A 27,740-nucleotide genomic window follows, 5' to 3' on the forward strand; every position below is an offset into this window, starting at 1 on the left:
TCGGAGAACAAACAGGATAAAGGAACTGGGAAAAGCGAAGTTCAAAAGCAGTCAAGGAAGATGGGAATGGTGCATAGTCCTTTTAGTTGAATGCTGGTAGGTTTTTTCCCCTTCATTGTGATGTTAAGCTGATGGCCCTCTTGATACGGTTCAAAGCGCTTGCCTTGTCATTTTCTTCTCTGCTCCGCGACTCTCTAGAGTGTGATGTGCTGCATGTGGTGTCTTGGCAGCTGCAGCTTTCCACATATATATACTTATGGGAAATTGAATGCCCATTGGGGCATTTCAGGTTCACTTTCTTCACAGTAGTCTTTGATTCCCTGCAGCAGGAACATCTGTGGTCCATGGAATTGGCCTCAGCAGAGTATCTGTTAACATGGAAAATGACATCACTCTGTGCCAGAAGCCAGCATACAGAAGAGAGGGTGAAATTAGGTACAAAACTCCTGGGAGAGGTTTGGAATAATATGTAGAAGAGCCACAGTTGTGGCTAATGGAAGTGTTAAGCTCATCTGAGAGAGCAGTGGTTATAACAATATGCTTTTAAAATTCATTGCATTTGCCGAGATTTTTTTCTGGTAAAACAATTAGTATCAAAGTCCTAGTAAAAAAACCCAGTGAGTTGAAGGAGCCCAGCTTCCTTAGATTCCTCTCCTCATCCCAGTGCTGATGGATGTTAAATACACCAGATCAACAATTAATGACAAAGCCCTGACCTGAACAAGAAAACTGCATAGACAAGTGGCTACAATGGCATCGCATCAATCAATTTGCTACAAGGGCTGCAATTGCATCATGTGAATCAAAATGCACATCCCAAACAGGCAGTGTTAACAGCAAGGGGAAGCAGCAGCAGCATTTTCTGTTCCTATCTCACAGCAAAGTAATTTTGCGGCCTTGTGTTCAACATCTTCCCAAACACCATTCCTAACATGCAGAATCTGTCAATATCAGGCTCCAAACTGTGTCAAGTGCCATCTTTTTCTTGTATTTGTGTGCAGAGGTCACCACAGCAAGGTTCTAAGATGATAAGGTATTTCAAAATACTAATAAACCCCCTTGCTAATTGGGGTTCAATCTGAGACTAAAGATCAGTTTTCTCCCCTGTAAGGTGCCCTGTGCCATATTCAGTGATAGGCATCATATCACAGTTTCTTTGGGGAGTTAGAATTATGTTTTTCCACTGTTTTAGTAGCTCAGTACCAGGTGTCCTACTAGCCACTTTCTTGTAGATTCTCTCATTTCACAGAAAAATGTACAGGCAAACTACTCTACTATCACCAACCCTAAAGCATTTGTTTTCTAATTTCTTTGCTGTATAAAAATTGTGTGTGTTTCAATCTTCCTTTAAAAGATGTATGTGTATTTCATTTTAGACATTAAATATTGAGAAGCAGCTTTTCAGCTTATGAGCATCAGATCTGGCTGATCTCTGGGCTCATTCCCATTACAGGAAATAATCCATTTTCTTCTGAGATGAAGATCAAGGTAGTCTGACACAAATGATAGCCAAGCCAGCTCTTAATAGATTAATAGACCTTATTATAGCTGTCTGAGTCCAAAGGCAAGTCAATACACTTTTCTGCTTTGTATTAGGATGAATCAACTGTTCAGCCACAGATTTCATTATTTTGTGCCCATGGTTTGGAGAGTTGATAGTTTCAGGTCTTCTACCATTCTGTAGTCTACCTATTCATTGTTCCTTTTATATAAACAAGCTCTGTGCCAGCAGAATTCAAATCTCATTGTCCGATCAGTTTACTTACAGTGAGAAGGTTCCACATGTTCCTTCACATTCAGTCATGACAACTCTGTCCACAGAGCGGCAACCGCGATGGACAATAAAGTCTTTTCTCTCACGGACAGAGCATGGTGAGGTACTATCCAGAGGTGCACCTATAGGGAAAGATTAGAAAATAGTTTCAGTGAAACAGCTTCAGAAGTTCCTTGCAGTTCAGCGCTCTCTGAGCTTCACTAGTGCACTCAAAGTATTGTCTTCAGTGGTTTTTCTGCTTCAGTGTAAAATTTCCCAGAGAGATTGGACAGTGAATGCTTGGAATAACAAACATAAATACAGAAGTATCTATTTAAATACGAACATACGGTTGGAAAATAGGTTGATCTAAGAAGAAAATTAATTCTCTGTATTGTTGATTCAGGTACGCTGGCATACTTACAGGTTTTGCAACAACCGTTAGGTAAGAATGTAATAGTTCCCTAAAAGAACAAAGAAATAGGAAAAATAATATTATTTTCTTTTTCAGTATTAAAGAGGCTTTTAGACTAATAACCGAGGAGAACAATTTCTCAATGACTGGAAATAACCAGCAAACACTGTAGCGTTGATCTGAATAAACAAAGATAATACTCTCTTCAAGACTTGAAATCTACCGATTTACAAGGGATTGTGGAAAAAAAGAGAATGCTTGGAAGGAAGTCTACAGTTAACATCCTGCAATTTTTTCTCAGAAACAATTCCAAAAAATGTTTTCTCGGAGACTTCTGTATTTGCATGGGGAGTATGCACGGTATTACTAGCAGCCTACTGACTGAAGAGCTTGTGTTTCTGTCACATTCAAGAATACATGGTTCTTGTTCTGACAGGACACCACACAGAGCAGTCAGTGAGGACTTTATAGCTCAGAGCTGACCAGTGTTTTGGCTACTGAGAGACAGCTGCCAGTTATAAGCCTTGAACTCTCACCCAGATATCTTTTTTTATACACTCTATAGGTCTGTGCTTGGATGCAGCAGAAACTTTTGCCCTTGGGACTGAGAAACTTTGGTGAAAGGTCATCAGAGTTTAATTTGACTTTTGCTTCTAGTTAGATGGCTGAACTGAACTGAAGTAATCTATACATTGAGTACAGGGTAAGTTTTCCATATTTACTTACAGGTTTGCAGCTTTCCTCATTGAATGCTGGGCAGGTAATCTCAGATGTGGAAGAGACAAACTGGTTGTGGACTTTTACACAGCTATAAATGGTGCAGTTGTTGTAGGGATCATTTTTAAACTCTCCAGGCTGCAAGCAAAATACAAAATGTAATAAGGAAAGTTGAAGGGAGCTCAGACAGAAATTTTCCTGTCCTCTGATAATGACTTTCCTCTTGTTTCCCAGTCAATTATTTTTATGTTTTGGATACAGATTATTACATGTATTGCAGTATGCCATATGTGGATAGAATCTTCAATTTTACATGGTAATTCCCTTGGAAAAGAAAAATCCCTCTAAAGTGTTTAGAGTACGTTAGAGTTATTAACTAAATCATCGATGGATTTTGCCCAGGGAAAGCTAAACTGTTATATGGCAATTAAGAACAATCCTAACATTTAACCCTACATGGGTAATAAAATTGTTTCATATGCAGGTTTTACCAGTGTTTTTCAGTACACAGAAATCAAATCATATAAAAAAGCCCAAGCTTCCAGACATGGCAAGAAAAACCCTTCCAATGGCATTGGATTTGTCATTACAGGAAGAGCCTTCCAGAAAATTTGATTTAATGAGTCCTTCCTTCAGGCCAAAAAATTGTAGATAGGCTTTGCTTTAGGTGAGCCTCTGATCTTTAGGTGCAAACTTACAATAAGCCTTACATCTGACAAGGAGATGTTCCCTCTCTGAAAGGGGGAACTTTACAAATTTGATAGAGATGTAAGATGTAGAGCATACTTACACTCAAAATGAGGTGCGAATTATTTGCTGTACGTATAACACACTTAGTCTGCACACATCTTCCACAACATTCACCTTTCACTGGTTGATGTTCATATCCCTAGATATTAAAATTAATTAAGAATGAAAGCACGATACATTCATTTTTGAGAAATAAATGAAGACATACTAATGAATTAATTGATGATGCTTCGAAGTGCACTCTAGATTTGTGCCTTTCTATGTCTTTCTGTGTTCCAACCCAACGGAAGACAAGTAATAAAAGCAGGCTATGGATGGAATAAATTAAAGCACTATAAAAAATATTCCTAATAATTAAATATCACTCCATTAATTTCTCTACAGAAATTTCCCAGCTAATCATCCCAATGTGAACTGAATACTGTAAGTTACACAGTCAAGCTTCAAGCACTAGATAGCTCACAGACAGTTGGCATCAACGCTGGAGTTGGACTCTGGATTTCTGCTCCTGTCCTTCACTTATACCACTCATTGATCAAACTACTTTTAACGTACATGGGTATTTTGGTTTTTTGTTTGTCTGTTTTAACTTACCGGTTCACAATATGTGTTGCACGGAATATGTTCACATGAGATTATATTCAGTTGAGTGCTGACGTTAACTTCATTAGTGCAGAAACAATTCTGACATTTATCAACAAAGACTGAGGAATTAGGCTATAAATTTTAAGAAAAAAATGGTTCATATATTAATATGACACGTGTGACAGACATTTCTTACTTTTCAAAAAATCTGTAAACCAAGCAATAGCAAAGGAAACAATGATAAAGACTATTGGATAGCTATATGTCTAGCCATTTATGAAGACAACATTTGAAATACTGGATTTAATTTAACATGTGTGTTTATTGAAGTCCTATATAGCAATTATAAACTCAGATGTTAAAAAGACAGGTGTACAAATATCTGCAATAAAACAGTTACTAGACCCAACAGAATTTATTAGGAATCTAAGTCTGTTTAGAATAATACTTATTTACAAATCTTTTCATTTTTGAAAGCAGAGCCTTAAAACTGCAATAATGTGCTAACAGCAGATGTGGATTGACTTCTTAAAATGTGTGCACACTTAACTCTAAACCCAAATCTCTTTCTGATACTGATATACAAACAACTCTTCGGTCTCTTTCATACACAACAACCTTTTCAGAAAAGATTTAGGCTTTGTGAAATTGATGAACTCCTGACAGGAATTAAAAAATTTCTAAAATATTGATTGTGCTAGATAACCCTCCTCGTAGAACTTCTGATAAAGTATATTAACTGGTCTTTTAAGCATCTTCAGAAGACTGTTGAAATAGAAACTTACCAAGAACTCAGCATTCTGATGTACACAAACCCTTTTGGGAACTGTTAACAAACAAGAAGTTAGGTGGTTACATAGGGGGGAAAAAAAAGAAAAGGTTTTCACCCCACTCTAGTCAAACTAAGTTCTTCCACAAGGAATCATATATGAATATGGTCAAATATATTGGTTATTCCCCATTTCTGGTAGCAGGTATGACATATATAAATACTGCATGTGCAAAAAGGGAGGAAGATTTGACCCAGTATACACAATCCAACTCATAGCCAAGAATGTCCACTTAAAAGGTACAAGTAGTTCCTTGTTTCAATTACCTTTTGTAAAGTTATATTCTACTGGGGATGCTTACGGGGACATTTTGCTAGATTAAGGTGAGACTACAGTCCCAGTTAATTCTGTAGCTGTCTTCACATGTATTTACAACCAGGAAAATTGAACTTGAGCCACCTGAGCTATATCTGATTTCATAGTTGCTCTTCATAATCACAGCAGTAGTAACCAATGTTAACAGTAACCAATTTGTAGAATCTGACTGTGTTTAGTTCCTCTTTCAATAGGCTATTGCATACAGTCTTACCCTGATGCTAAATTATGTAATATATAATGCTAATAATTGTAATATATTTATATATTTTCAAGGGACTTACCACACTCGTACACAGGACAGCAGTGACCACTGGGAATATGAGAATGGACTTCAAATCCCAGTGTACATTTGGGGGCTTTAGTTGTACACAAGCTTGTATTGCATTCTGAAAAAAAAGGAATAAGCCAGAAAGTACACTAAATCACAGCTACTAGAAATGGACATCTATCTTAGTCTATCTTAGGATAGACTTTCCATTGCTAGGAAACAGTCCAGAACCTCTTCAAAGAAACAAATTGCAGAAAGAGAACATATTTTTCCTAGTGAATTCAGACACTGGACTGGAGGACTGCACTAGTTTATGAAACTTTTTCTACTATGTAATTACCAAGTGTAAAAAAAAAATCACAATTCTTTGCAGAGTAGAAGTGGACAACCATTACTGTCTCCAAGGTTGTAGGCAACTGTTGCAAAATGAAAACCCACATACAATTTCATAATCTCTCTGCATTTTACTTGAATTAATTGTGGTTGTGAACTCAATAATGATAGACTCAGTTATGTTGAATCCCATAATTGTAAATTCAATTATGCTGAGTCAATGCAATATTAAAACATATTTTCCCTAACAGTGGGCAAGCTGATTTTAAAAAGCGTGAGGAAAGATACTATTTTGTGACTCCCTGCTGCAGGTCTCTGGTGCTAAAATAGTTCAGTTCTCTTTTGCTTTCTATTTCTAAAAGGTATAGAAAGATTAGAAACAAAGTATAAACTCACTACAGGTGACGATGGGGCAGCAGAAGTCCTCAGAATTGACTTCGTTGACCTCATAGAAGCCTTCTCCATCACAACTGGTCTTATTTTGTTTGGCACATACATGAGGCTCACACACAATGCCACTTCCACCTTCCAGGCAAATACAGTCCTGACAGTCTATAGTAAACTTTTCCCCAAACTGCCATTAAGGAAAACAAAGTGAGTGACGGCAGGGTTACCAATTTAAAAGAACAGAAGTAAAAACAAGAATGGGGAGACCACAAAACAAGACTGGATCAGTGGAGACCAGTCTCCTCTCCTCACCCCCAGCCTCTACTTGAAATACAAAAGTATATGGCAGCATACCTCTCTTGGTATCTTATCCACTCCAACACAGCCTGTGAAAATATAAAAATAAATTTCCATTACCACTCATAGAACAGTAGATATCTCTACTATTTGTTGTATGAGTACTGCATACAGTCAGATCTATGTTGCATACATTGAGAAGGAAACAACAAAGAGGAAACAAACATGCATCCAAGTGAAGCAGTAATACTCACCACAGGTTTTCACACAGACATCCACACCAGAGTCATACAGCATTGTTCCATTAGGACAGAAACAGCCTTCCACTTGTTTAGTTGAAGTTTCATTTTGTTGACTGCACGAGACAAAATATCAGAGGTACACCAAGAGTGTCATAGGCATGGGGAGGAGGATTATGCCAAATAACCTTTCACCGGAGATACAGGGGCAGATGATCTGCACATTTGTGATTTAGGGATTGTCAGTGTTCAAGTTTGGTATAGCCAAACAACATAAACAGTACAGGCATACAGATTTAGGACAGTGGTACCAAATCTGACAGTCAATTTAAGACATGACAGGAGGCTGATTTCTCTCATCCACCTGTGCATTAGATGTGACTGAACAGTTGTATGAACTATAACTAACAGTGAAGAAATTATTTACCTTGATTTGCAGGTTGGCTCTTTAAGAGGACCACATGCTCTGTATTCTTTATCTGAGGGGCATTTATAAGCTGGAATGGGAGAATAAAAAGGAGGAAGAGCTCAATAACAATATCATATCAAAGCCCCATGACCTTATGCCGAGAAATTAAACACTGACTACTCATTTTCCTATGTATCTTTGACAATCTTGAGAAGCGAAGAGGAAAAAAAACAGATATCAGACTCATGATTCTGAATGAAATTATCTTACTCAATTTAGCCATAGAGATATAGCACCATACTTTACGTTAAGGAGATAAAGCCAAGAGTCTACATCTTGATTACAATTTTTTTCATCATTTCAGTCTCTTTTGCACAAGTTCTCAGAGGGGAGTGTATTCCTACCCTCTGTCATCTTACTACAGCTGAAAATGAATTCATATGTCACTAAATACAGAGTGATCTGCTGATAGCTGCAAAGCACAAAACTGCCTGTGTACAAAAAAGTATCTACTGATACAGGTATTTCTGGCACAGTCAATAGATGTATATTTTTGCAGGCTGATTTATCATTTCCATTGTTAAAAATGTCACCTGTAAAATTACTTAAGTAGCTGGTGTGATTTATTGATGTCTTCATTGCTCGGAAAGCAGTATGACTTACTGTGAGGACATTATTGCCAAAAAAGTTCCATATATGCTTCCCTAATAGTTCAAGATAAACAGCAAAATACTTACAGCAAACGCCATTGGTGTGACTTCTCCAGTCAATGCACACACTTTGATCAGCACAGGTGGCGGCATAGATCTGCAGACTTGAGCATTCCAGGTCTAAGTTGGGAAGCACACAACTATCAAATACGCAGGCTGCATAGTACTTTTCAGGCTCGACAAAGCCATGGCATGGCTCGAACACACTAGAGGCAGAAACATTTATCATTATTAGTTATTGAATAATCCATAAATTCTTCAATGTACATAACATGTGGCAACAGTGGTGCTTAAGGAGATGTGAACAAGGACTATTAGTGAGGCATTTTTACTAAGAGCACTTATCTAGATTGTAACTTTTCAACATAGCTTAAAGCATTCTCCCCTCGCCTACAAAACAGGCACCGATATTTTCTGTCCAGGAGCTACATGAATATTATCGACTCTAAACATGAACTACTTTTCTAAAGACATTTTGGTTGATTTTTTTTTTTTTAAATTCTAACACAACACTCTAAAAATGAAGACCTCTGTTTTCATTGGACTATGGTTTCTGCTGAGTATGGGAAAAGGCAAGAGCATAGGACAATGGAAGGCAGACAGCACAGAATAACATGAGAACATCAAGAAAGGTTAATGTAGCAGCCAGAGGGTTGGAAGCAAACTGTCAGCAAAGAATGACATCTAGAAACAGTAAAAAGAATGGAAGCAACTCACAAAGCTACAAGAAATGGAGCGATAGTTAGAAACACTTTTTATTGAGAAATGAATCCTAAAATTGCCACTTAATTTGAAGATTAAAGCCTCATAACCCCCAGAGGAATGTGTACCTTCCCAGAAGAAGCTCGCAGATTAAAGATTCTTTGCAAGGCTTCACTGGGGTTGTGATAGGTGCTTTTGTAGGAGTTAAGCCTGGAGAGCACTGTGGTTTGGAGGGATCAACAACTTGCCAATGATCTGCCATGGTTTGACAGTTTTCTGCAATGTTTCCATTCGGCAACATGCAGTCATCTGCCGTGTTGTTATTGCAAGTACCTAAAATTGGTAATGGGAGAAAGAATTCACTCACAGATTTGTTATGAAATTCCATTCATCTTTGTGGCAAGGCTGTCATTTATCTGTTTGTGGTTTTCCGAGAGTACAAAAATTACAAGAGTAAGCCTTACCGCACTGTCCATGAGTGTTGTTACCAAACAGGCTGTAGGGCATTCTGATGGAAAAGGACAAGCCATTGTAGGTCACATTCATCTTTAGTTCAGGGATTTCCACTACACGATTTATGCCTGACTCATAGATAGTCAAGCCAAATTTTTTATAAGGCAAAGCCACTGCCTGTTTGTTTACTGTTACCTAATAAATAAAAGAAAACAGAAAAGAGGCTTATATTTAGTTTGACTTTAGAAAACCATTGCCTGTTCATTACTTTGCATTGGAGGTAGAATGTAAAGGCAAATAATGTGCTTTAAGTTTGTAACAAGTATCCCTGTGTTTCTTTTTATTTTACTGGAAAGTCGAACTTTTCTGAGTCAAAGAATAGGCCTATGAGCTGCTGATAAACCAGGCTAAAATTCAGAGTTAAAACCAGCTAAATTCCAACACTCAACAGATTTATTAGGGTGACTATGGCATTGAGGACACCCTATGAAAGTGCAATATAAAATTCTCCTAAATTCCTAGTGCACACTGTTCTAACTTTCTTGGCATAAAGGGAACATGCTTGTAGGAAAATTAAATGAAAGAAATAAACCAAAATCTGTATCATTTATTTAAATACAGTAGCCATGATATATCTATGGAACTAACATTACTACTTTTACTCAGCAGTGGCAGTTTTCCTTGCTTTGTACAGGTCTAAATGTTGCAAATTTTCATAAATATGCTGCAAACTAACTTGTAATATACCCACACAGTAATGGACAAAAACTCCACAAAAGCCTGAAAATGAACTCTTCTCACCCAGTTTTGAAGCCCCAAAGCTGGGCCATCATATTTATCAACAAAACAAATGCATAAGTGCCCCTATTCTGAAAAATTAAAAAGGTGACACCAATCAAAGCTAGCAATGGTACTTCTAAAAAATGCTTAAGCCCAGTACTTTATTGTTACGCCTAGTTTACATTGTATCCTCCCATTCAACATTTATTCTCTTCTTTTGTTACATTAATATTAATTATAAATTAATTTATTTTATATCCTTAACTCTTAGCAATTTGTCCATGTTTGTGTATTTAGGAGAGATGAGGCAAATACTTGAGCTTAAAAAGGGAAGAAGTTGTAGAATTTTTTCCCCATATTCAGAGCCACAAAAGCAGTCCTTCAGAGATGTCCTATTTTATAATCCAAACTGATATTAAATCTAAACCACAGATTCCTTTTAAATTTTTTTTCTAACATTGTGAATATGTTCACAATGTACAGGTTGAGGCTGTACTAGTATCTTAATCAAGAAACCGAAGGTAACATTATCCAATACCTCTACTTGTAGAGTATTAGGTTTGACTGTTGCCATGCGCACTTCCTGAGTCTCGTGTCTCACAATGAGTGTTCGAGGACAGGAGACTACATCCCGTGCATCACAATGGTAGTTATCAATGTAGACACCAAAGTTGTCAACTTTCTTATTAATCTCCTCCACAAGGACGTATGTACAATTCCCTTGATAACTGTAGTACAGTCCATCAAAAGTCATGTAATGTGGGTCTCCCCAGCCAGTGCAGTAGCCTACAAAAATGTACAGCTAGGTTAGCTTCTTATGGCAACATACAGAATCAGATCAGACTACAAACAAAATCTGTAAGCGTGGGATTCATCTCATCTAACTTAAATATTTAGATTTTTAGAGTGTATATGTCAATGCATGAGCTCATTATCTAGAACTCATCAATAACAGAGAAAAGCAGGCACTTTCAGGGCACAGGTCATCTGACATTTCTGATAGACAACTGAGAATAGGATTAACTGCACCCTAGCTGTAACTTTACCAATAGTCTGAACAAGTAATTTACATGTAGGCTTCCAGCCTGTAGATGTCTGCATCCGGACACTTAAATCCTGCCTTGGGAGACCAATTTATTCTACTAACACAATAGCTATGTAGCAATGATGGTAATTTAAGTACAAGTCCCCGATTAGCTAAAAAGAAACAATTAAGCACACCAAACAGAACACTACAAGTCTGAGGGTCACAGCCTTGTGCGATACTTGTCCCTTGATAAATATTGTTGCTCTTGACAGTAATATTGTTCCCACAGGAGATAAAATATTCAACAAAATATATACTTACAATCACACTCCCAGTGCCAGCAGCATCCATCCTCATCAATGACTTGCACAGGAGAAAGTCCATTGGCACATGTAGGTTTAGGAGGTGGATTACAGACTATGGGAACCACCTGGATTATGTTGTCTTCTATACATATTGCCTGAAAGCAGTCACAGAGCCACCACGACTCACCTGGCTGTGTTTGGAAAGAGAAGGGAGGGGGAAGAGAGAGACAAACCTTATGAAGCAGTGGGACTGACAACAGTTATGCCTGTATAACTTTTGAAGAGTTTTAAAATGCCATATGATTATTGACAATTTTTTGCCCACCAGAAGTCTGAAAATGGGAAGGAAGTGCAGCAGTCAGCACCATCAAGGCCTGCAAAATGAGCTAGCACTACGGAGGGCTGCTAAGTGAAAAGCATTACTTATAAAAGTCAAGCCAGTAACCTGAAGTGGGAATTGACATTTTTAGTTTCAGCTACCTAAAAGTTAGATGTCTGATCTGATCTTATCCCTCTCTCATCAACAGTGAAAGACCCCAATCAATATCAGTGATCAATATATGGTCAATCCCCTTCCATGAATGCCTAGAACAGATTAACAGCTAAAGCTACACAGATAAATAAAGTTATTTGGGGAGTAATGTCTAAGGTGGTTATGTGCATACATTCTGACTGTATACAATTTTTCTACCTTCCACCAGTTTTTCAGCCATGTACAATTTTTCTCCCTGCATATCTACTGAGCAAGTTGGTAGACATTTAAGCTGTGAGGAGGCTTTAGAAATATAAAAAACATTAGCTTGTCTGTCTCAGATGTGGAGGGTTCCAAAAAACTCAGAACTCAAATTTCACAAGCATTTGAATGTGGTGATCTGTTTCACAGTCCTCTCCTGAAACCAGACTATGATGAAGTATAACCTCATTCCAAACTCAGAATAGTACAGTGGTTTCTTGTTGGGCAGTACTGTAAACACACAAACAACTTTTCCCCACTCTGGACCTATTCAAAAGCAGAAAGAGAAATGATACTTTAGAACCACTTAGCCCTTAGTTACCTCTTCATCAAAGCCTTCCTACAATGAAGAGAAACATAGAGCAGTGATAGATTCTCTTGAAGAAAGCCTTTTTAAAAATATCCCTGAAGAATTCATAGCAGTATATAAGATATCAAACTGAAGATCATTGGAAGTCATGTTGATACCCAAGAAAACAGAAGGGAATAGAATGGACTGATACTTCCTTTTCTATCCAGATTAACACCAACTCTGTATGTTCCTAACACTGAAATATTTGTCTAGTTTCCATCCAAAGAAGAATGCTAAAAAAACTGCATGAAATCTACTTACTGCATAAGACTCATTAGGTAAAATAGAACAGTTTCTTCCAGGAGTGCTGGATGGTGGACTTGTAGTTGAACCAGGTGGAGTAACTGTGCTGTACGTAGAACTTCCTACAATGGTGACCGCACTTGATGTGGCAGTTGGCCCAGAAGTAGTAGTTGAGACAGATGAAGTAATTTCCGAGGTGGTGGTGGTTGCAGTGACTGTTGTAATACTAACAGACGTTGTTCCTGAAGTGGTGGTAAAAGATTGTGTTGGAGTTGTACCAGAGGTGGTGACTGGCACTGGTGGCGTTGATGCTGTTGGTGGTGGTAGCGTAGTGCTGGCTGTAGACCCTGGGGAAGACGGTGCTGAGGTTGTGGTGCTGATGGTGGTAGTAGGTGGTCCTGTTGGAGGGCTCCCCGTCCCAGTGGTAGTGGTCTCCTGGGTAGACGTTTGCGTTCCTGTTGTGGTGGTGTGGGGAGTGGGTGGTGAGGATGTGGGGGTCGAAGGGGTGGTTTTGGTGGTTGATCCAGTTTCAGTGACTCCAGTGGTGGTGACTGGCACTGGTGGTGTTGATCCTGTTGGTGGTGGTAGCGTAGTGCTGGCTGTAGACCCTGGGGAAGACGGTGCTGAGGTTGTGGTGCTGATGGTGGCAGTAGGTGGTCCTGTTGGAGGGCTCCCCGTCCCAGTGGTAGTGGTCTCCTGGGTAGACGTTTGCGTTCCTGTTGTGGTGGTGTGGGGAGTGGGTGGTGAGGATGTGGGGGTCGAAGGGGTGGTTTTGGTGGTTGATCCAGTTTCAGTGACTCCAGTGGTGGTGACTGGCACTGGTGGCGTTGATGCTGTTGGTGGTGGTAGCGTAGTGCTGGCTGTAGACCCTGGGGAAGACGGTGCTGAGGTTGTGGTGCTGATGGTGGCAGTAGGTGGTCCTGTTGGAGGGCTCCCCGTCCCAGTGGTAGTGGTCTCCTGGGTAGACGTTTGCGTTCCTGTTGTGGTGGTGTGGGGAGTGGGTGGTGAGGATGTGGGGGTCGAAGGGGTGGTTTTGGTGGTTGATCCAGTTTCAGTGACTCCAGTGGTGGTGACTGGCACTGGTGGTGTTGATCCTGTTGGTGGTGGTAGCGTAGTGCTGGCTGTAGACCCTGGGGAAGACGGTGCTGAGGTTGTGGTGCTGATGGTGGCAGTAGGTGGTCCTGTTGGAGGGCTCCCCGTCCCAGTGGTAGTGGTCTCCTGGGTAGACGTTTGCGTTCCTGTTGTGGTGGTGTGGGGAGTGGGTGGTGAGGATGTGGGGGTCGAAGGGGTGGTTTTGGTGGTTGATCCAGTTTCAGTGACTCCAGTGGTGGTGACTGGCACTGGTGGTGTTGATCCTGTCGGTGGTGGTAGCGTAGTGCTGGCTGTAGACCCTGGGGAAGACGGTGCTGAGGTTGTGGTGCTGATGGTGGCAGTAGGTGGTCCTGTTGGAGGGCTCCCCGTCCCAGTGGTAGTGGTCTCCTGGGTAGACGTTTGCGTTCCTGTTGTGGTGGTGTGGGGAGTGGGTGGTGAGGATGTGGGGGTCGAAGGGGTGGTTTTGGTGGTTGATCCAGTTTCAGTGACTCCAGTGGTGGTGACTGGCACTGGTGGTGTTGATCCTGTTGGTGGTGGTAGTGTAGTGCTGGCTGTAGACCCTGGGGAAGACGGTGCTGAGGTTGTGGTGCTGATGGTGGCAGTAGGTGGTCCTGTTGGAGAGCTCCCCGTCCCAGTGGTAGTGGTCTCTTGGGTAGACGTTTGCGTTCCTGTTGTGGTGGTGTGGGGAGTGGGTGGTGAGGATGTGGGGGTCGAAGGGGTGGTTTTGGTGGTTGATCCAGTTTCAGTGACTCCAGTGGTGGTGACTGGCACTGGTGGCGTTGATGCTGTTGGTGGTGGTAGCGTAGTGCTGGCTGTAGACCCTGGGGAAGACGGTGCTGAGGTTGTGGTGCTGATGGTGGCAGTAGGTGGTCCTGTTGGAGGGCTCCCCGTCCCAGTGGTAGTGGTCTCCTGGGTAGACGTTTGCGTTCCTGTTGTGGTGGTGTGGGGAGTGGGTGGTGAGGATGTGGGGGTCGAAGGGGTGGTTTTGGTGGTTGATCCAGTTTCAGTGACTCCAGTGGTGGTGACTGGCACTGGTGGTGTTGATCCTGTTGGTGGTGGTAGCGTAGTGCTGGCTGTAGACCCTGGGGAAGACGGTGCTGAGGTTGTGGTGCTGATGGTGGCAGTAGGTGGTCCTGTTGGAGGGCTCCCCGTCCCAGTGGTAGTGGTCTCCTGGGTAGACGTTTGCGTTCCTGTTGTGGTGGTGTGGGGAGTGGGTGGTGAGGATGTGGGGGTCGAAGGGGTGGTTTTGGTGGTTGATCCAGTTTCAGTGACTCCAGTGGTGGTGACTGGCACTGGTGGCGTTGATGCTGTTGGTGGTGGTAGCGTAGTGCTGGCTGTAGACCCTGGGGAAGACGGTGCTGAGGTTGTGGTGCTGATGGTGGCAGTAGGTGGTCCTGTTGGAGGGCTCCCCGTCCCAGTGGTAGTGGTCTCCTGGGTAGACGTTTGCGTTCCTGTTGTGGTGGTGTGGGGAGTGGGTGGTGAGGATGTGGGGGTCGAAGGGGTGGTTTTGGTGGTTGATCCAGTTTCAGTGACTCCAGTGGTGGTGACTGGCACTGGTGGCGTTGATCCTGTTGGTGGTGGTAGCGTAGTGCTGGCTGTAGACCCTGGGGAAGACGGTGCTGAGGTTGTGGTGCTGATGGTGGCAGTAGGTGGTCCTGTTGGAGGGCTCCCCGTCCCAGTGGTAGTGGTCTCCTGGGTAGACGTTTGCGTTCCTGTTGTGGTGGTGTGGGGAGTGGGTGGTGAGGATGTGGGGGTCGAAGGGGTGGTTTTGGTGGTTGATCCAGTTTCAGTGACTCCAGTGGTGGTGACTGGCACTGGTGGTGTTGATCCTGTTGGTGGTGGTAGCGTAGTGCTGGCTGTAGACCCTGGGGAAGACGGTGCTGAGGTTGTGGTGCTGATGGTGGCAGTAGGTGGTCCTGTTGGAGGGCTCCCCGTCCCAGTGGTAGTGGTCTCTTGGGTAGACGTTTGCGTTCCTGTTGTGGTGGTGTGGGGAGTGGGTGGTGAGGATGTGGGGGTCGAAGGGGTGGTTTTGGTGGTTGATCCAGTTTCAGTGACTCCAGTGGTGGTGACTGGCACTGGTGGTGTTGATCCTGTCGGTGGTGGTAGCGTAGTGCTGGCTGTAGACCCTGGGGAAGACGGTGCTGAGGTTGTGGTGCTGATGGTGGCAGTAGGTGGTCCTGTTGGAGGGCTCCCCGTCCCAGTGGTAGTGGTCTCCTGGGTAGACGTTTGCGTTCCTGTTGTGGTGGTGTGGGGAGTGGGTGGTGAGGATGTGGGGGTCGAAGGGGTGGTTTTGGTGGTTGATCCAGTTTCAGTGACTCCAGTGGTGGTGACTGGCACTGGTGGTGTTGATCCTGGTGGTGTTGACTGTTGAATAGTGGTGCTTATCGTGGACACTGTACTTGTTCCTGTTGTTGTAGTTGTTGGAAATGGGGTAGATGAAGGGGTAACTGTAGTAGTTGTCTTTGTCGGTGTTCCTGGTTGAGTTGTTGTTTTCTCTTTAAGATGGAGAAAACACAGTAATTTATTTTAGTAGGCAAATTGCATTTATTAACTTTATTTCATTTTCTTATATGCAAATGAAATTCAACTAACCTAAGCATATGGTGTTGAGATAGGAATAAAGCAGAAAGTGTTTTACTAATGGCTTTTGCATAACAGATGGATTATTTAAAATATCTCCTGTCTTGAATGGGAGACATTGATGTAAACACTTTATGAACAGTTAATGCCGTATGGAACAGCTGTGTGTAGTTTTAACACTTTATACTGCATAGAAGAGTTCAGCAGTCCTAAATCCAGGGAACTGATTGATTTGATCAGTGAACTCTTTTGTTAATTCTGTATTGCTGTCATGCTATATTCTATAGATAAACCATTATTCCCTGTGGTACTTCATGTGGCATGTTCATACCAGCATTTATTGTGCTCAGAGTCATTTGATCTAATGAAACTGAGCAGTTGCTGGATCAATTTGTGTTCCATATCTAACACCCAGGTCTGTAAGACTACTCACCCAGAAGCTATTTTGACATGCTAGGAACCCCATATTCACTTTTCTGCTTTTTCCTTCTCACATGAGCAAGACAGTTTTCAACTCTCGTGAGACCCCACCTGGAGGACTACCTCCAGCTCTGGGGTCCCCAGTACAAGGAAAGACATGAAACTCTTTGAGAGGGTCCAGAGGAAGGCGACAGAAATGGACAGGGAGCTAAAACACCTCCCCTATGAAGAGAGGCTAAGAGAGTTGGGGTGGTTCAGCCAGGAGAAGGCTCCAGGGAGACCTTATTGTGGCCTTTCAGTATAGAAGTAGAGCTTATAAGAAAGACAGAGACTTTTTACCAAGGTCTGTAGTTACAGAACAAGAGGCAATGGTTTTAAACTGAAAAAGAGTAGCTTTAGATTGAACTTAAGGAAGAAAATTTTTATGATGAGAGTGGTGAGACAATGGAACAGCTTTCCCAGAGAAGTTGTGGATGCCCAGACATTAGAAACATACAAGGACAGGAAGAATGGGGCTTTGAAAAACGTGTTGTAGTGAAAGATATCTCTGCTCATAGCAGGGGAGTTGGACTAAAAGATCCTTAAATGCATCCCTTCCAACCCAAACTATTCTATGTTTGTATGATTTTTTAGGAAACATGCATCAACTACACTCCCTCAGCTGCCAGTAAACCTTAATTTCTCCCATAACAAGGCAACAAATGACAAAGAACCAGAGAATTACTTATTTGTTCTGAAGTTGGAGGCAGAGGGGTTTTGGTGATTATTTCTGGTGTTGGGAACGTGCTTGCAGTGGTTGGAGTTGGTGCTGTTGTGCCAGTACCAGTCGTCGTTGTCCCTGTGGTGCTGCTGGTGGTGCTGCTGGTGGTGCTGCTGGGGGGCATTGTGGTGCTGGTGGTGCTGCTGGGAAGCTCTGATGGTGTTGGCATGGGAGCGGTTGTCGATACAGGTGGAAGGGACACCGTGCTCATTGTGGACGAAGGTGGGGCTGTCGTGGTACTCGGGGTGGTACTTGGAATACACTCTGGTATGTCAGGAACGCAGCAGAGACTGATCTCATAGTTGAGGCAGACAGGCATTGGTACTATACCTCCTATGACCTGATCACTGTTGTTACAGATGAGCCCTGTGTTAACATTGCATTCCACTTTCTGCCCTAAATCTTCAATGCTAACATCAGGGAATTGCTCCGCTCTGCATGAAATATTCTCAGCTTTCGCGCATACCCAGGAGGAGTTGTGCTTCAGAATATTCTCAAAGGTTTCGTAGTCACCACTGTTTCTGTCAGAACTATTTGGGTAACTCACATCAATCCAGTCCGTCCAGATGCAGTCACAGTCTGGGGGACAGCAACAAGAGGAACAGTTAGAAACAGACAGAAGAGAGACAACAAGCCGGGGCACCAGCACACTCGCGGGTGGTGCTCTGGGCGTCCACTGCACATAAGGGTGCCTCTCGTGCACTGCTACACCCGTCAGCCAACCATGGCCACAGCAAAGCTCACTTGAGTGTGCAGCCCTCCCCTTCTTGGCCCTACAAAGCATACTAGGGCCAAATCAGGATGCAGGCACTGCCAAACCATGTGTGTCTCCCCCTTGCACCTAGGGCACATTGCTGTATTGGGCTTCCCTTGTGCAAAAACACTCAAATAAGGGCAATATGTGAGGTGGGGAAGGACTAAGCAGGGACTCCTGCCATACTCTCACTTTCTCGTGCCACTCACACTCCCTCACTATCTCAGGGAGAAACCAAACACCAGGGAAGCCCGTGACCACAAAGGAAGCAGGCGCAGGATGCACAATACTGCCAAAACATCAGCTTGCTTCCCAGCTGCGTGCAGACAGCTGGAGAACAACCCTTGTGGGAAGACTGGGAGAACCTGTCTGCCCAGAGCCTTGGTCCGTAGCAAGGAGCAAGGGGCAACCCACGCTCTGAAACCTTTTCCCAAGCCCTGCCAGGGAAAACCTTTAATGTTTCCTACAGCCAGAACTGCAGGTGAGTGGCAGAAATGACCACACATGCGATGCAAGAGAAGAAAGGGAAGACAGTCCACACAGCTGTGCCCAAACAGTGCCTGAAATGACAGTGCCACAAAACCAAGCCCCACTCCCATTGCACACCATGGGTCCCACTCAGTGCATTCTCTCCAGATGAAGGACGAGGTCCCACAGCAGCAAAAGCAAGATTTTCCCATCACTTCAGTATCTGTCTAAGCTGGGCAGAGGATGGAAAAGAGAAAAGGGTGGAAAACCTCCTAATGTTCCCAATAATCAAAGCAATAGAACCAAGAACCAGAAAGATATTGTGCACTTTCTCTCTTAAACAGAGAGCTCAGTACAGGACCCACTCTACTCCAGCTCTTGTGAGACCCCAGCTGGAGTACTGCCTCCAGCTCTGGGGTCCCCAGTACAAGGAAAAACATGAAACTCTTTGAGAGGGTCCAGAGGAAGGCCACAAAAATGGTCAGATGGCTAAAACATAGCAGGGGAGTTGGATTAAAAGATCTTTAAAGAGGTCCTTTCCAACACAAACTATTCTATGATTCTATTATTTTTTTAGGAAACATGCATCAACTACACTCTCTCAGAGTGCAAAAATTAAGCCATACATTAAGTTGCCAATAAACCTTGATTTCTCCCATAACAAGACAACAAATGACAAAGAACCAGAGAATTGCTTATTGCTTTTGAAGTTGGAGGCAGAGGGGTTTTAGTGATTATTACTGGTGTTGGGAACATACTTGGAGTAGTTGGAGGTCGTGTTGTTGTGCCAGTACCAGTCGTTGTTGTCCCTATGGTGCTGCTGGTGGTACTGCTGGGGGGCATTGTGGTGCTGGTGGTTCTGATGGGAAGCTCTGATGGTGTTGGCGTGGGAGTGGTTGTCGATACAGGTGGAGAGGACACGGTGGTCGTTGTAGACGAAGGTGGGGCTGTTAGAAACAGCAGGGACAGAGAAAACAGACAAAGGTGCAAGATGCATGAGTGGGATATAATACGCACTGAATACAAGTTACGCTTTAGGTAGCTACCAGAAACCTAAAGCTGTCAGTCCACTCTTACCACAGTGAGTCACTAGGTCTACCTTTTTGCCCCTGGAAAGCAGACTAGTTCAAAATCAATGCATAGACAGTGTCATGACAATCCTTTCATAGCAAGGAGACTAGTAATGTTGTTGTAATATGCTTCTCACTAAATCAAAAATACCTACCAATTTTAAGTCATGAGGAGGAGTAAGGCTCTGTGAGGCTTTCTATCTCTACCTTATTACTTAGAACACCTTGCTGTCTTATGGAGTAAGTACTGAGAGGGCATGCTGTGGTCTGGGAAGGACCGCCTGATTGTCATGTAACTTCCCTGTGGTGCAATGTTGGCCTGATAAAGAGGTTCACAGAATATTACTGGACCTTGGCAGCTGAAGACCACACTTCACAGCAAGAGGTAGCCTGCAGAGTGAAACTCTTCCTGAAAGCCTGCCAGGGGAACCCTTCCTTCCTAGATCTATAACCACATGCAAACTTCAGCACTGACAGAGGGAAAGCAGGAGAAAGGGAAGGAATTCTGTATAGCCCCGCCCAGAAAATGCCTAAAATGATGGTACTCTTAATCAAGGCCTACTCTAATCCTGTACAACGCGTCCTTCTGGGAATTTGCTCTCCATCAGAAGGATAGAGCTCCAAACCAGCATCAGTAAGACTTCCTGCCAGCTCAATATCTGTTATGGAGGTGACATGCCTTTATTAGCCAACAGGCCTTTATTTCTCCTATGGCAAAGCAAGAACAGAGATTATTGGTCTGCTAAATACCTGGAGAGGTTGAAGTTACTGGGGTGGTGACTGATGGTGTGAATTCACTTGTAATGGTTGGGGTGGGTATGGGCGTGGTGGTACTTGCTGTTGGCCGCCTGGTTGTAGTGGTGATGACTACTGTTGTGCTGGTGGTTGTTGAAGTTGGTGTTGGAGTTGGTGTAGTCTCACAAGGAATTTCATACCACTCACAACAGTTTACCCTAATTTCATAATTATAGCAAAGTTGCCACATAGTTGGATCTTGGTCCTCATTCTTACAGATTAGTCCATATGTAACATTACATTCTACTTTCTGGCCAAGTTCCTCTAAGCTCACATCAGGCTTCTCTTTAGCCCTGCATTCAATTTTTTCAGGAGCTTCACATATTTTGTCTCCATGTTCATTTCTTATTGCATCGTAGGTTTCATAGTCACCACCATCTTCTTCAGGTTTACTAACATCAAACCACTCAGTCCAGTTACAGATTAATCCAAAGCATGGAGCTGAAAGAAAAGACAGAGATTCAGCATCTGAACTTAAAGAGAACATTCTGAGATGATTAATTTTGTATTCTATTCCATCAAGGATGAGAGTAATGCATTGTAACTTGTCCTTTTTACCAAGAGAAAAAAGTTCTAAAATTGGTTCTATATTACCAGGTTTTTCAAAAGAAAGCTTTGCATCAAAATAAAATCACCAATCTGAAGCCTTCAAAGGTCTTTCTTCTCTCTATACTTATCATATTTTTGCAATTTAAAAAATGTATTTATTTGTGTTTTAAATATATTTTTCTGTAGTGGATGTGTTTAATTTACTCTTCCTTTAAATGTTCCTTTGACATTCTTTAACAACTTAGTTTTATATTTAAAACTTACTTGTAGTTACTGGAGGTCTTGTGGTGGTAACTGAAATAGAAAAAAAAAAAGATTAATCCATCATCTCCAAGCTTTAGAATAATATATAATAATAGTTTTAAATATTTTAATTATTTTTTTTTTGCTGACACTACTGAGACAATTTCTATTATCCCAGCAGGATATTGAGATGTTAACTTGTTTTACAGAATTAGAAAGGCACCCTGTACATTTATATATTTATATTGTACATTTATACATTTATATATTCTCACTGAATCTTCTTCCATGAGAAGTAAATCAACTCAAAATGTTAAAAATCTTTCTTAGTATAGTGTGATAAAACTATTCATAAGTATCACTCTATCTGTGTCAACTATAAGCCCGTATACTTCTACATTCTATCTTTAAAGTATTTTCCTTGAAGAAAATAATTTTTAGATGTGCATCTCTGTTGAAGAGTTACCTGTGGTGGTAAGAGTACTGGTAGGAAAGGCGGTGGAAGTGGTTGTAGGTGAAGTAGATGTCGGACAAGGAAAAGTACTTCCAACAACTACAGAACCATTTTCTGCACAAATGTATATTATACATATGTTGCCATCTTGTATTTGTGCCACAACTTCACCCACTTCATAACTTGTTCCATTGATGACACAAGGACAGCCTGCAAAAAAGAGCAATTTTTCTACTACCAGGTAAGGGACAAAGGCAAGATACTTATGGACAAGGAAGCATTTGCAGGAATCATAGCTTTCAGAGCTATACCTGGAGTTAGATCTAATACATCACACTAATTTATCTTTATATTTAGAGGAATATTAAAACATATTTAATAAAGCCCTGCATAAAACACTTGGAAGAACAGACTTACAAACTAGGTTTTAAAATGTTCTGAGAGAAATAACAACTGCAATTTACTGTCTGACACTTTTCTATAATACTACATGTTCTGGGATGCAAAGTCTTGTAGTGAATTCCATTAGTTTAGGTATGGGACATGGGGAGAAAGAATAAAAGGAAATGAGAAAAAGGTTGAAGAAGTACTAACAGCAAGGGTCAACAAAAGTGCTGCTCAATTTTCTTTGGCCACAGCTTTCATTTGTACTGGAAAGGATTATTCCAAATCAGTACTAAGTGTTTTGTAGAGATGGACATAGCAGTTCCATGCATTTTTTTCTTTTTATTTGTAGAAAAACCCAAATGTTCTTTACCTGGGAGTGGTGTACACTGTATGGATCCTGAGGGGCCACAGACACTAAAAGCAAAATTTTCAAAAATTAAAATGTTTTATGGCACCTGTTAGCAGAGCCAAGAGCACAGAAATGTAGAAATTTGTCACTTATCTTCAGTCATACTACTGGATATTTTTCTGGGTGTAATATTTTCCAATATTGCCTACCATTATTTCATTCAAACTAAGTCATCACTTTCATTCTTTAAGTATAACACCTTAAAACTATCATGAATTGCTTTGTGTCGCAAGTTGCAATAGTGCAATAATAAAAACTGTTTTTCAGAGCAGTGAATTTATAGCTAGATCGGGGATGGGGGGTGTTTGGTCACTGTGCGGAGTCATAGATGTCAGTGCTATCATTAGTAATGCTTTAGGAATGAGCAGTTAGGAGTCAACTATCTTTCAGGGCTAGTACAGATCATTTCAGATTACAATGGTTTTGAAATCCCAGTTTTAAATGAGAATGCAAGGCAGAGTAGCCCCTCTCTTCCTAAAGAGCCATGAGAATCAAAAGGTTGCTCTAGAGACACACCCAGGTTTCATGCCATTATATAATTTATGACACTTCAAAGACTATATATATATAATGAAATTGTTAACACACTTATTATAACAACACTATCATCTGGAAATCTTCATTATTACGGACTTGGAAAATTATGAATGAAAAGTTTAGAATCTATATGTATCGTAAGTGCAGCATTTTTTGTGTTTAAGTCTCGACTGGAATAAACAGCATTGTCCTCTGATTTGTATAGATAAATGTTAGAATGAATATACCAGCTCTTCAGCTGAAGTTGCACATCTATTTGCTTGAGGCCCAATAAAATAAATGAAGGGCTCAGCATACATAAATTCTTTCCTGAACTACTGCAAATGTTTTTGCATTTTTTATATACCATTTTGTACAGTTGTCATCTGTGGGTATCTCCCCCCCAGGGGGCACATGGATTCCATTGACGTAACACCAACATAGATCTTCAGGCACACATTCCTTTGTCTCTTCATTATAATAAGGCTTGTCTGGAGGGCATCTGGGGTAGCAACCTGTGGATGACAAGAATAGTATACAGGATGAAGAAAAACTATAAAGAGTTAACTCAATGATAGGATAGCTTCTGAAGGTAAATGATTCTCATTGAATCAAGCACAGTGAAAGAAATAGAAAATTTCCAATGCAAATTAATCCTTGGACAATTAGTCTTTCCAAAAGATTTAAATTAACAGAATTCTCATTGATAATGCTGGGGTGTGGAGGATTAAATAAAAGTTTAGTCATGAAAACTAGGGTAGTTGTTTTTTCCTAGTTTAAGATCTTGGAGAAAGCCCTAATTTGTATTAATTTCTATGGGCAGCTAGTAATTTTAAGACAAAGAAACTTCCTGATTTTTCTACAGATATTGAAATGTGATCACTATATCAATAATACTTTTGTGAAGAATATGGAAGTGGAATCATTAACAAACAGGTTTTTCACTACATTTATTGGAACACTAGACCTTGTTTATGTGCCTTTAATAAATGAGGTATCTCCACCCAAACAGATAATTTATCTGCATTTTTCCATACCTTTGGCCAGTGACCCAAATCCCACCTGCAAGGGATTGTCTGTCAATTCTCATTGCATTTTTCATGTAAACACACTTTTAAAAAATTATTGTGTCTTGCTTCCAAATAAACTCTCATGAAATCCGATTCTTAATTACTGTAACTCTACTGTACTGGAGCTCTAAATACCCTATGAACTGAATGACAACGTAAGTAACTGGTACTTAAAAGTTACTTCACACTGCCAGACTGTACTAAAGATGTCCTAACAAAAGTATGTGCTATATTTCCACTGAAGATGAAAATCAAAAATAATTTAGAAAGATAATTTGATATATAATAATCTGCCTTCTGATACTTCCCAAATTTTTCTAATAATTTAAGACAATCTATTTAAAAACATAGAATTAACTTGTTTTTAAAAAATATTTTGGCTAGGTTTTGGGTTTATTTTTGTTTTGTTACCAGAAGATCAAGGATTAAAATAGCAAAGTCAAACTCTGGGCATTTCTTTACAGTCCTTAAACTGGAGATAACTGCTTCCAGTGAAGACCAAAAAGACTGCATGGCCGAAACCATGGCTGTTTTCTCCAACTTTATCATGTGGTAAATGAAATATGTTTATAAAGTCATTCCATCCAATGAACGGATCGTTGGAGTCATGCAATGCAGTTACGACATGAGATTCCTTTTCAGTTATCAAGAACAAGAACTTTCACCTATTAATATCATATCTACAAATGAAATACACTAAAAATGCAGGTAGCGCCCTGTAGCCCTCTGACAACGTTTTGTGGTCTCCATTAAGAATTCAACATATAGCAGCATCAGTGTGTTTGATATCAAAGATATTTTCCATTGTAAAGATAGGAGGATGTTGCACATTAATCTAATAAAGTCAAGATTGATCTGATGCGTAAAGAATGATAAACTTAAAAACCCTCAACTATCAGTAACTTGCTTCTTTGCCATGTAAAAGGATTTCCTTCTCTTGAAATGCCCTTAGGATGGGATGCAAAATAACAATGGTGTAATAATCTTGCATGTTTCAGGATATTATCCAAGCAGAGACCTAGTTTTATGGTTCACAATAATGCAACTATCAGCCACTGATGTTCATAAATAATAAATTATATTATAGGAAACAGTTATCTAAGACTGGAGACAAATTCAACATAACAGATTTAGGAACAACTTGTCAAGCTGACTGACTATTCCATATTTGTTAAATGATATGTGGACAAAGTTATACAAAATAAAATTTAAAAAATGGCAAGGAATTGATTACCTTCCAGGTATGGCACTGTAAAGTTGGTGCTGACATTATTAATCATCCTGCAGGTTGTGACATTACTGCCACAAGGCTCATAGTGCCAGTCGCACTCATTACGAGGGTTGTAGTAGTCACAAAATATTGCTGAAGAGAAAAAAAGAGAAGCTGATTAAAACCATGGTTGCCAGAATGCAGCTCTGATCAGGTCTTTAAAGGTACAAGCTAAATGAATCTACATGTTAAGACAGCAAGATTTCTCATGACATATAGGACCTGGACTTTCTTCTACTGTACTTAAACATCATCAAAATTTAGGATCAAAACTCTGGGGCCCAAGATTTTCATATTAAACACTCAAGCTTCAGGCTGAAAATGTTTGATCCAAATCACACAAATAAAAAAAAAAATGTTTATTTTCATTTAAAATTAAGGGTAAATTTCTGAGAGCATTTTTGTTCCCTAGCTACTAGCAAACACCTAAAAGCTCTTGCAGTATATTCAAAATAGTTCTGCCTTGCTGTATCACACGGGCTGTATCACATGGACAGGCCAAGAGCAAGCATATGAGATATTATGGATAAAACTTAAACCAGAATTCAGTTAGATGACTATGGACAGAGGAAGGAGCTTTTATAAACTTGTATCAGAGCTGATTGAAACTTATAACTTCTATTTCACTGACTTCTTACACTTAAAAACTAAAAGTTTTAATTCTGAATCAGAATGAATTTTTTAAAAGAAAAATTTTATATTTCTGCCACTTAGAATCTCAAAATTTTGATTTGAGCACTTTTTTGGGAAATGTTATTTTAAATCTTATTTTACATTATTATATGACTACTGGTATGAGCATTAGCACTGCTAATGAACATTGCTTAATATACTCAATATTGGACACTGCTTAATATACTCAATACTGATTAGGTTCATCTACACAGGAGTACTTCTATATACTTTTGCTAAAATTAAATTCTGAAAGAAACAGAAACAGAGGAAGAAACAGAAAAAGAAAAAGAAAAAAAAGGAAAAGAAAAAAGGAAAAGAAGAAAAAGGAAAAGAAAAAAGGAAAAGAAGAAAAAGGAAAAAGGAAAAAGGAAAAGAAAAAGGAAAAGGAAAAGAAAAAGGAAAAGGAAAAGGAAAAGAAAAAGAAAAAGAAAAAGAAAAAGAAAAAGAAAAAGAAAAAGAAAAAGAAAAAGAAAAAGAAAAAGAAAAAGAAAAAGAAAAAGAAAAAGAAAAAGAAAAAGAAAAAGAAAAAGAAAAAGAAAAAGAAAAAGAGCCAGGCTAAATAAAAGATAATTGAAATATACAAATTTACTAGTTCTGTTTATTCCCTGATACGCTGCAAAAATGAATTGCATTGCATGACCAGCGTAACCTTGCAGTTATAGTATTAATTTATTTGGTAGGCTTTCTGATAGCAGCCAGAAAGATAGAGTTGTGTTTAACTGTTACTCACGGCATATATCAGGAGTTCTCCAGAAAACACAGGCCTGAGCCTTGGTGCATTCTTGAGCATATGCAGCAACTGCAGAACAGAAGCACTCACAATCTCCACCACTGTCACAAGAGCAGGCATCATGAACACAAGCGTCATAGAAAGGATTTGGGTCCACCTGTTGGGGAAAGAAACAATGCCCCAGTTCATCTCCAAAGTGGCTTTCAAACTAGTAAGCTTGAGAGAGCTCTTGAGATACGGGAATTGAGGTGGGCAGGAATGAGACTGTTTCTAAGAATTACCAAATTACAAAGATATGCTTGAAGCTCCTTCATGTATTTTGGATAATAATAGACTTAAAGGAATATAGTACCTTCATAATTTGCTATGACTGAAAAAATAAAATAAGAGTTCTTGGAAGTGCCCACATTTTCTAACAGAGCCCTGTTTTACTGCTCTCATGCCAATGAAGTCTTATTTTCCAGCAAGCTTTGTCAACCAAGTGGTGAGCAAGGCCAACCAAGTGAGAAAGGCTGCACTTCACGGCAAATATGAAGCAGATAATTTTGTGCTTGCCAGTTTTTGGAGTTTATCCAATGACACATTAGCAAAAAATTTCCACTTTTTTGCTTGGGATTGCAAGAGGAGAAACTGAGACTGGATTTTAGCTGCTGAAGGAATCAACATAGAAACACATACTAAGTCAATTAAATTAACAATTCTTTGTGACTTTTCCACTGTGAGTTAAGAATAGTTATATACAACAGAAATATGATAGTTGTTATATTACCATACTTTAGTAAAGCGACAAGAAATAGAGAGGAGTGCTCTCTGTGCACTGTTCTCTGAAAGCTGTGGGCCTGACACAGTGTATGCCATGACAGTTTGGAGGCACAATACTAGCAGCTAAGCC

At 40.5% G+C, this 27,740-nt stretch overlaps 1 protein-coding gene across 1 annotated transcript in view; it reads right to left on the reverse strand.

Annotated features, from left to right (window-relative positions):
* The window catches only part of MUC2 (mucin 2, oligomeric mucus/gel-forming), a 49,780-nt gene continuing 22,040 nt past the window's right edge, over positions 1–27,740 (reverse strand). Inside the window, exons 24-51 of the mRNA XM_074841880.1 lie at positions 26,849–27,005; positions 25,408–25,536; positions 23,471–23,618; positions 22,549–22,592; positions 21,804–22,001; positions 21,359–21,388; positions 20,501–20,986; positions 19,439–19,627; positions 17,423–18,037; positions 12,625–16,193; positions 11,295–11,469; positions 10,485–10,732; positions 9,178–9,361; positions 8,842–9,046; positions 8,039–8,217; positions 7,790–7,792; positions 7,320–7,389; positions 6,908–7,008; positions 6,711–6,742; positions 6,366–6,543; positions 5,650–5,754; positions 5,006–5,046; positions 4,230–4,352; positions 3,676–3,774; positions 2,895–3,023; positions 2,178–2,217; positions 1,767–1,896; positions 1–368 (exon numbers count right to left, since the gene is read on the reverse strand). Coding sequence (XP_074697981.1) covers positions 113–368; positions 1,767–1,896; positions 2,178–2,217; positions 2,895–3,023; positions 3,676–3,774; positions 4,230–4,352; positions 5,006–5,046; positions 5,650–5,754; positions 6,366–6,543; positions 6,711–6,742; positions 6,908–7,008; positions 7,320–7,389; positions 7,790–7,792; positions 8,039–8,217; positions 8,842–9,046; positions 9,178–9,361; positions 10,485–10,732; positions 11,295–11,469; positions 12,625–16,193; positions 17,423–18,037; positions 19,439–19,627; positions 20,501–20,986; positions 21,359–21,388; positions 21,804–22,001; positions 22,549–22,592; positions 23,471–23,618; positions 25,408–25,536; positions 26,849–27,005 — 7,863 coding nt within the window. The 3' untranslated portion in view covers positions 1–112. The remainder of the gene's footprint in view (positions 369–1,766; positions 1,897–2,177; positions 2,218–2,894; positions 3,024–3,675; positions 3,775–4,229; positions 4,353–5,005; positions 5,047–5,649; positions 5,755–6,365; positions 6,544–6,710; positions 6,743–6,907; positions 7,009–7,319; positions 7,390–7,789; positions 7,793–8,038; positions 8,218–8,841; positions 9,047–9,177; positions 9,362–10,484; positions 10,733–11,294; positions 11,470–12,624; positions 16,194–17,422; positions 18,038–19,438; positions 19,628–20,500; positions 20,987–21,358; positions 21,389–21,803; positions 22,002–22,548; positions 22,593–23,470; positions 23,619–25,407; positions 25,537–26,848; positions 27,006–27,740) is intronic.

Source organism: Strix aluco, chromosome 16 (assembly GCF_031877795.1).
Source record: "Strix aluco isolate bStrAlu1 chromosome 16, bStrAlu1.hap1, whole genome shotgun sequence".
Lineage (NCBI taxonomy): Eukaryota > Metazoa > Chordata > Aves > Strigiformes > Strigidae > Strix > Strix aluco.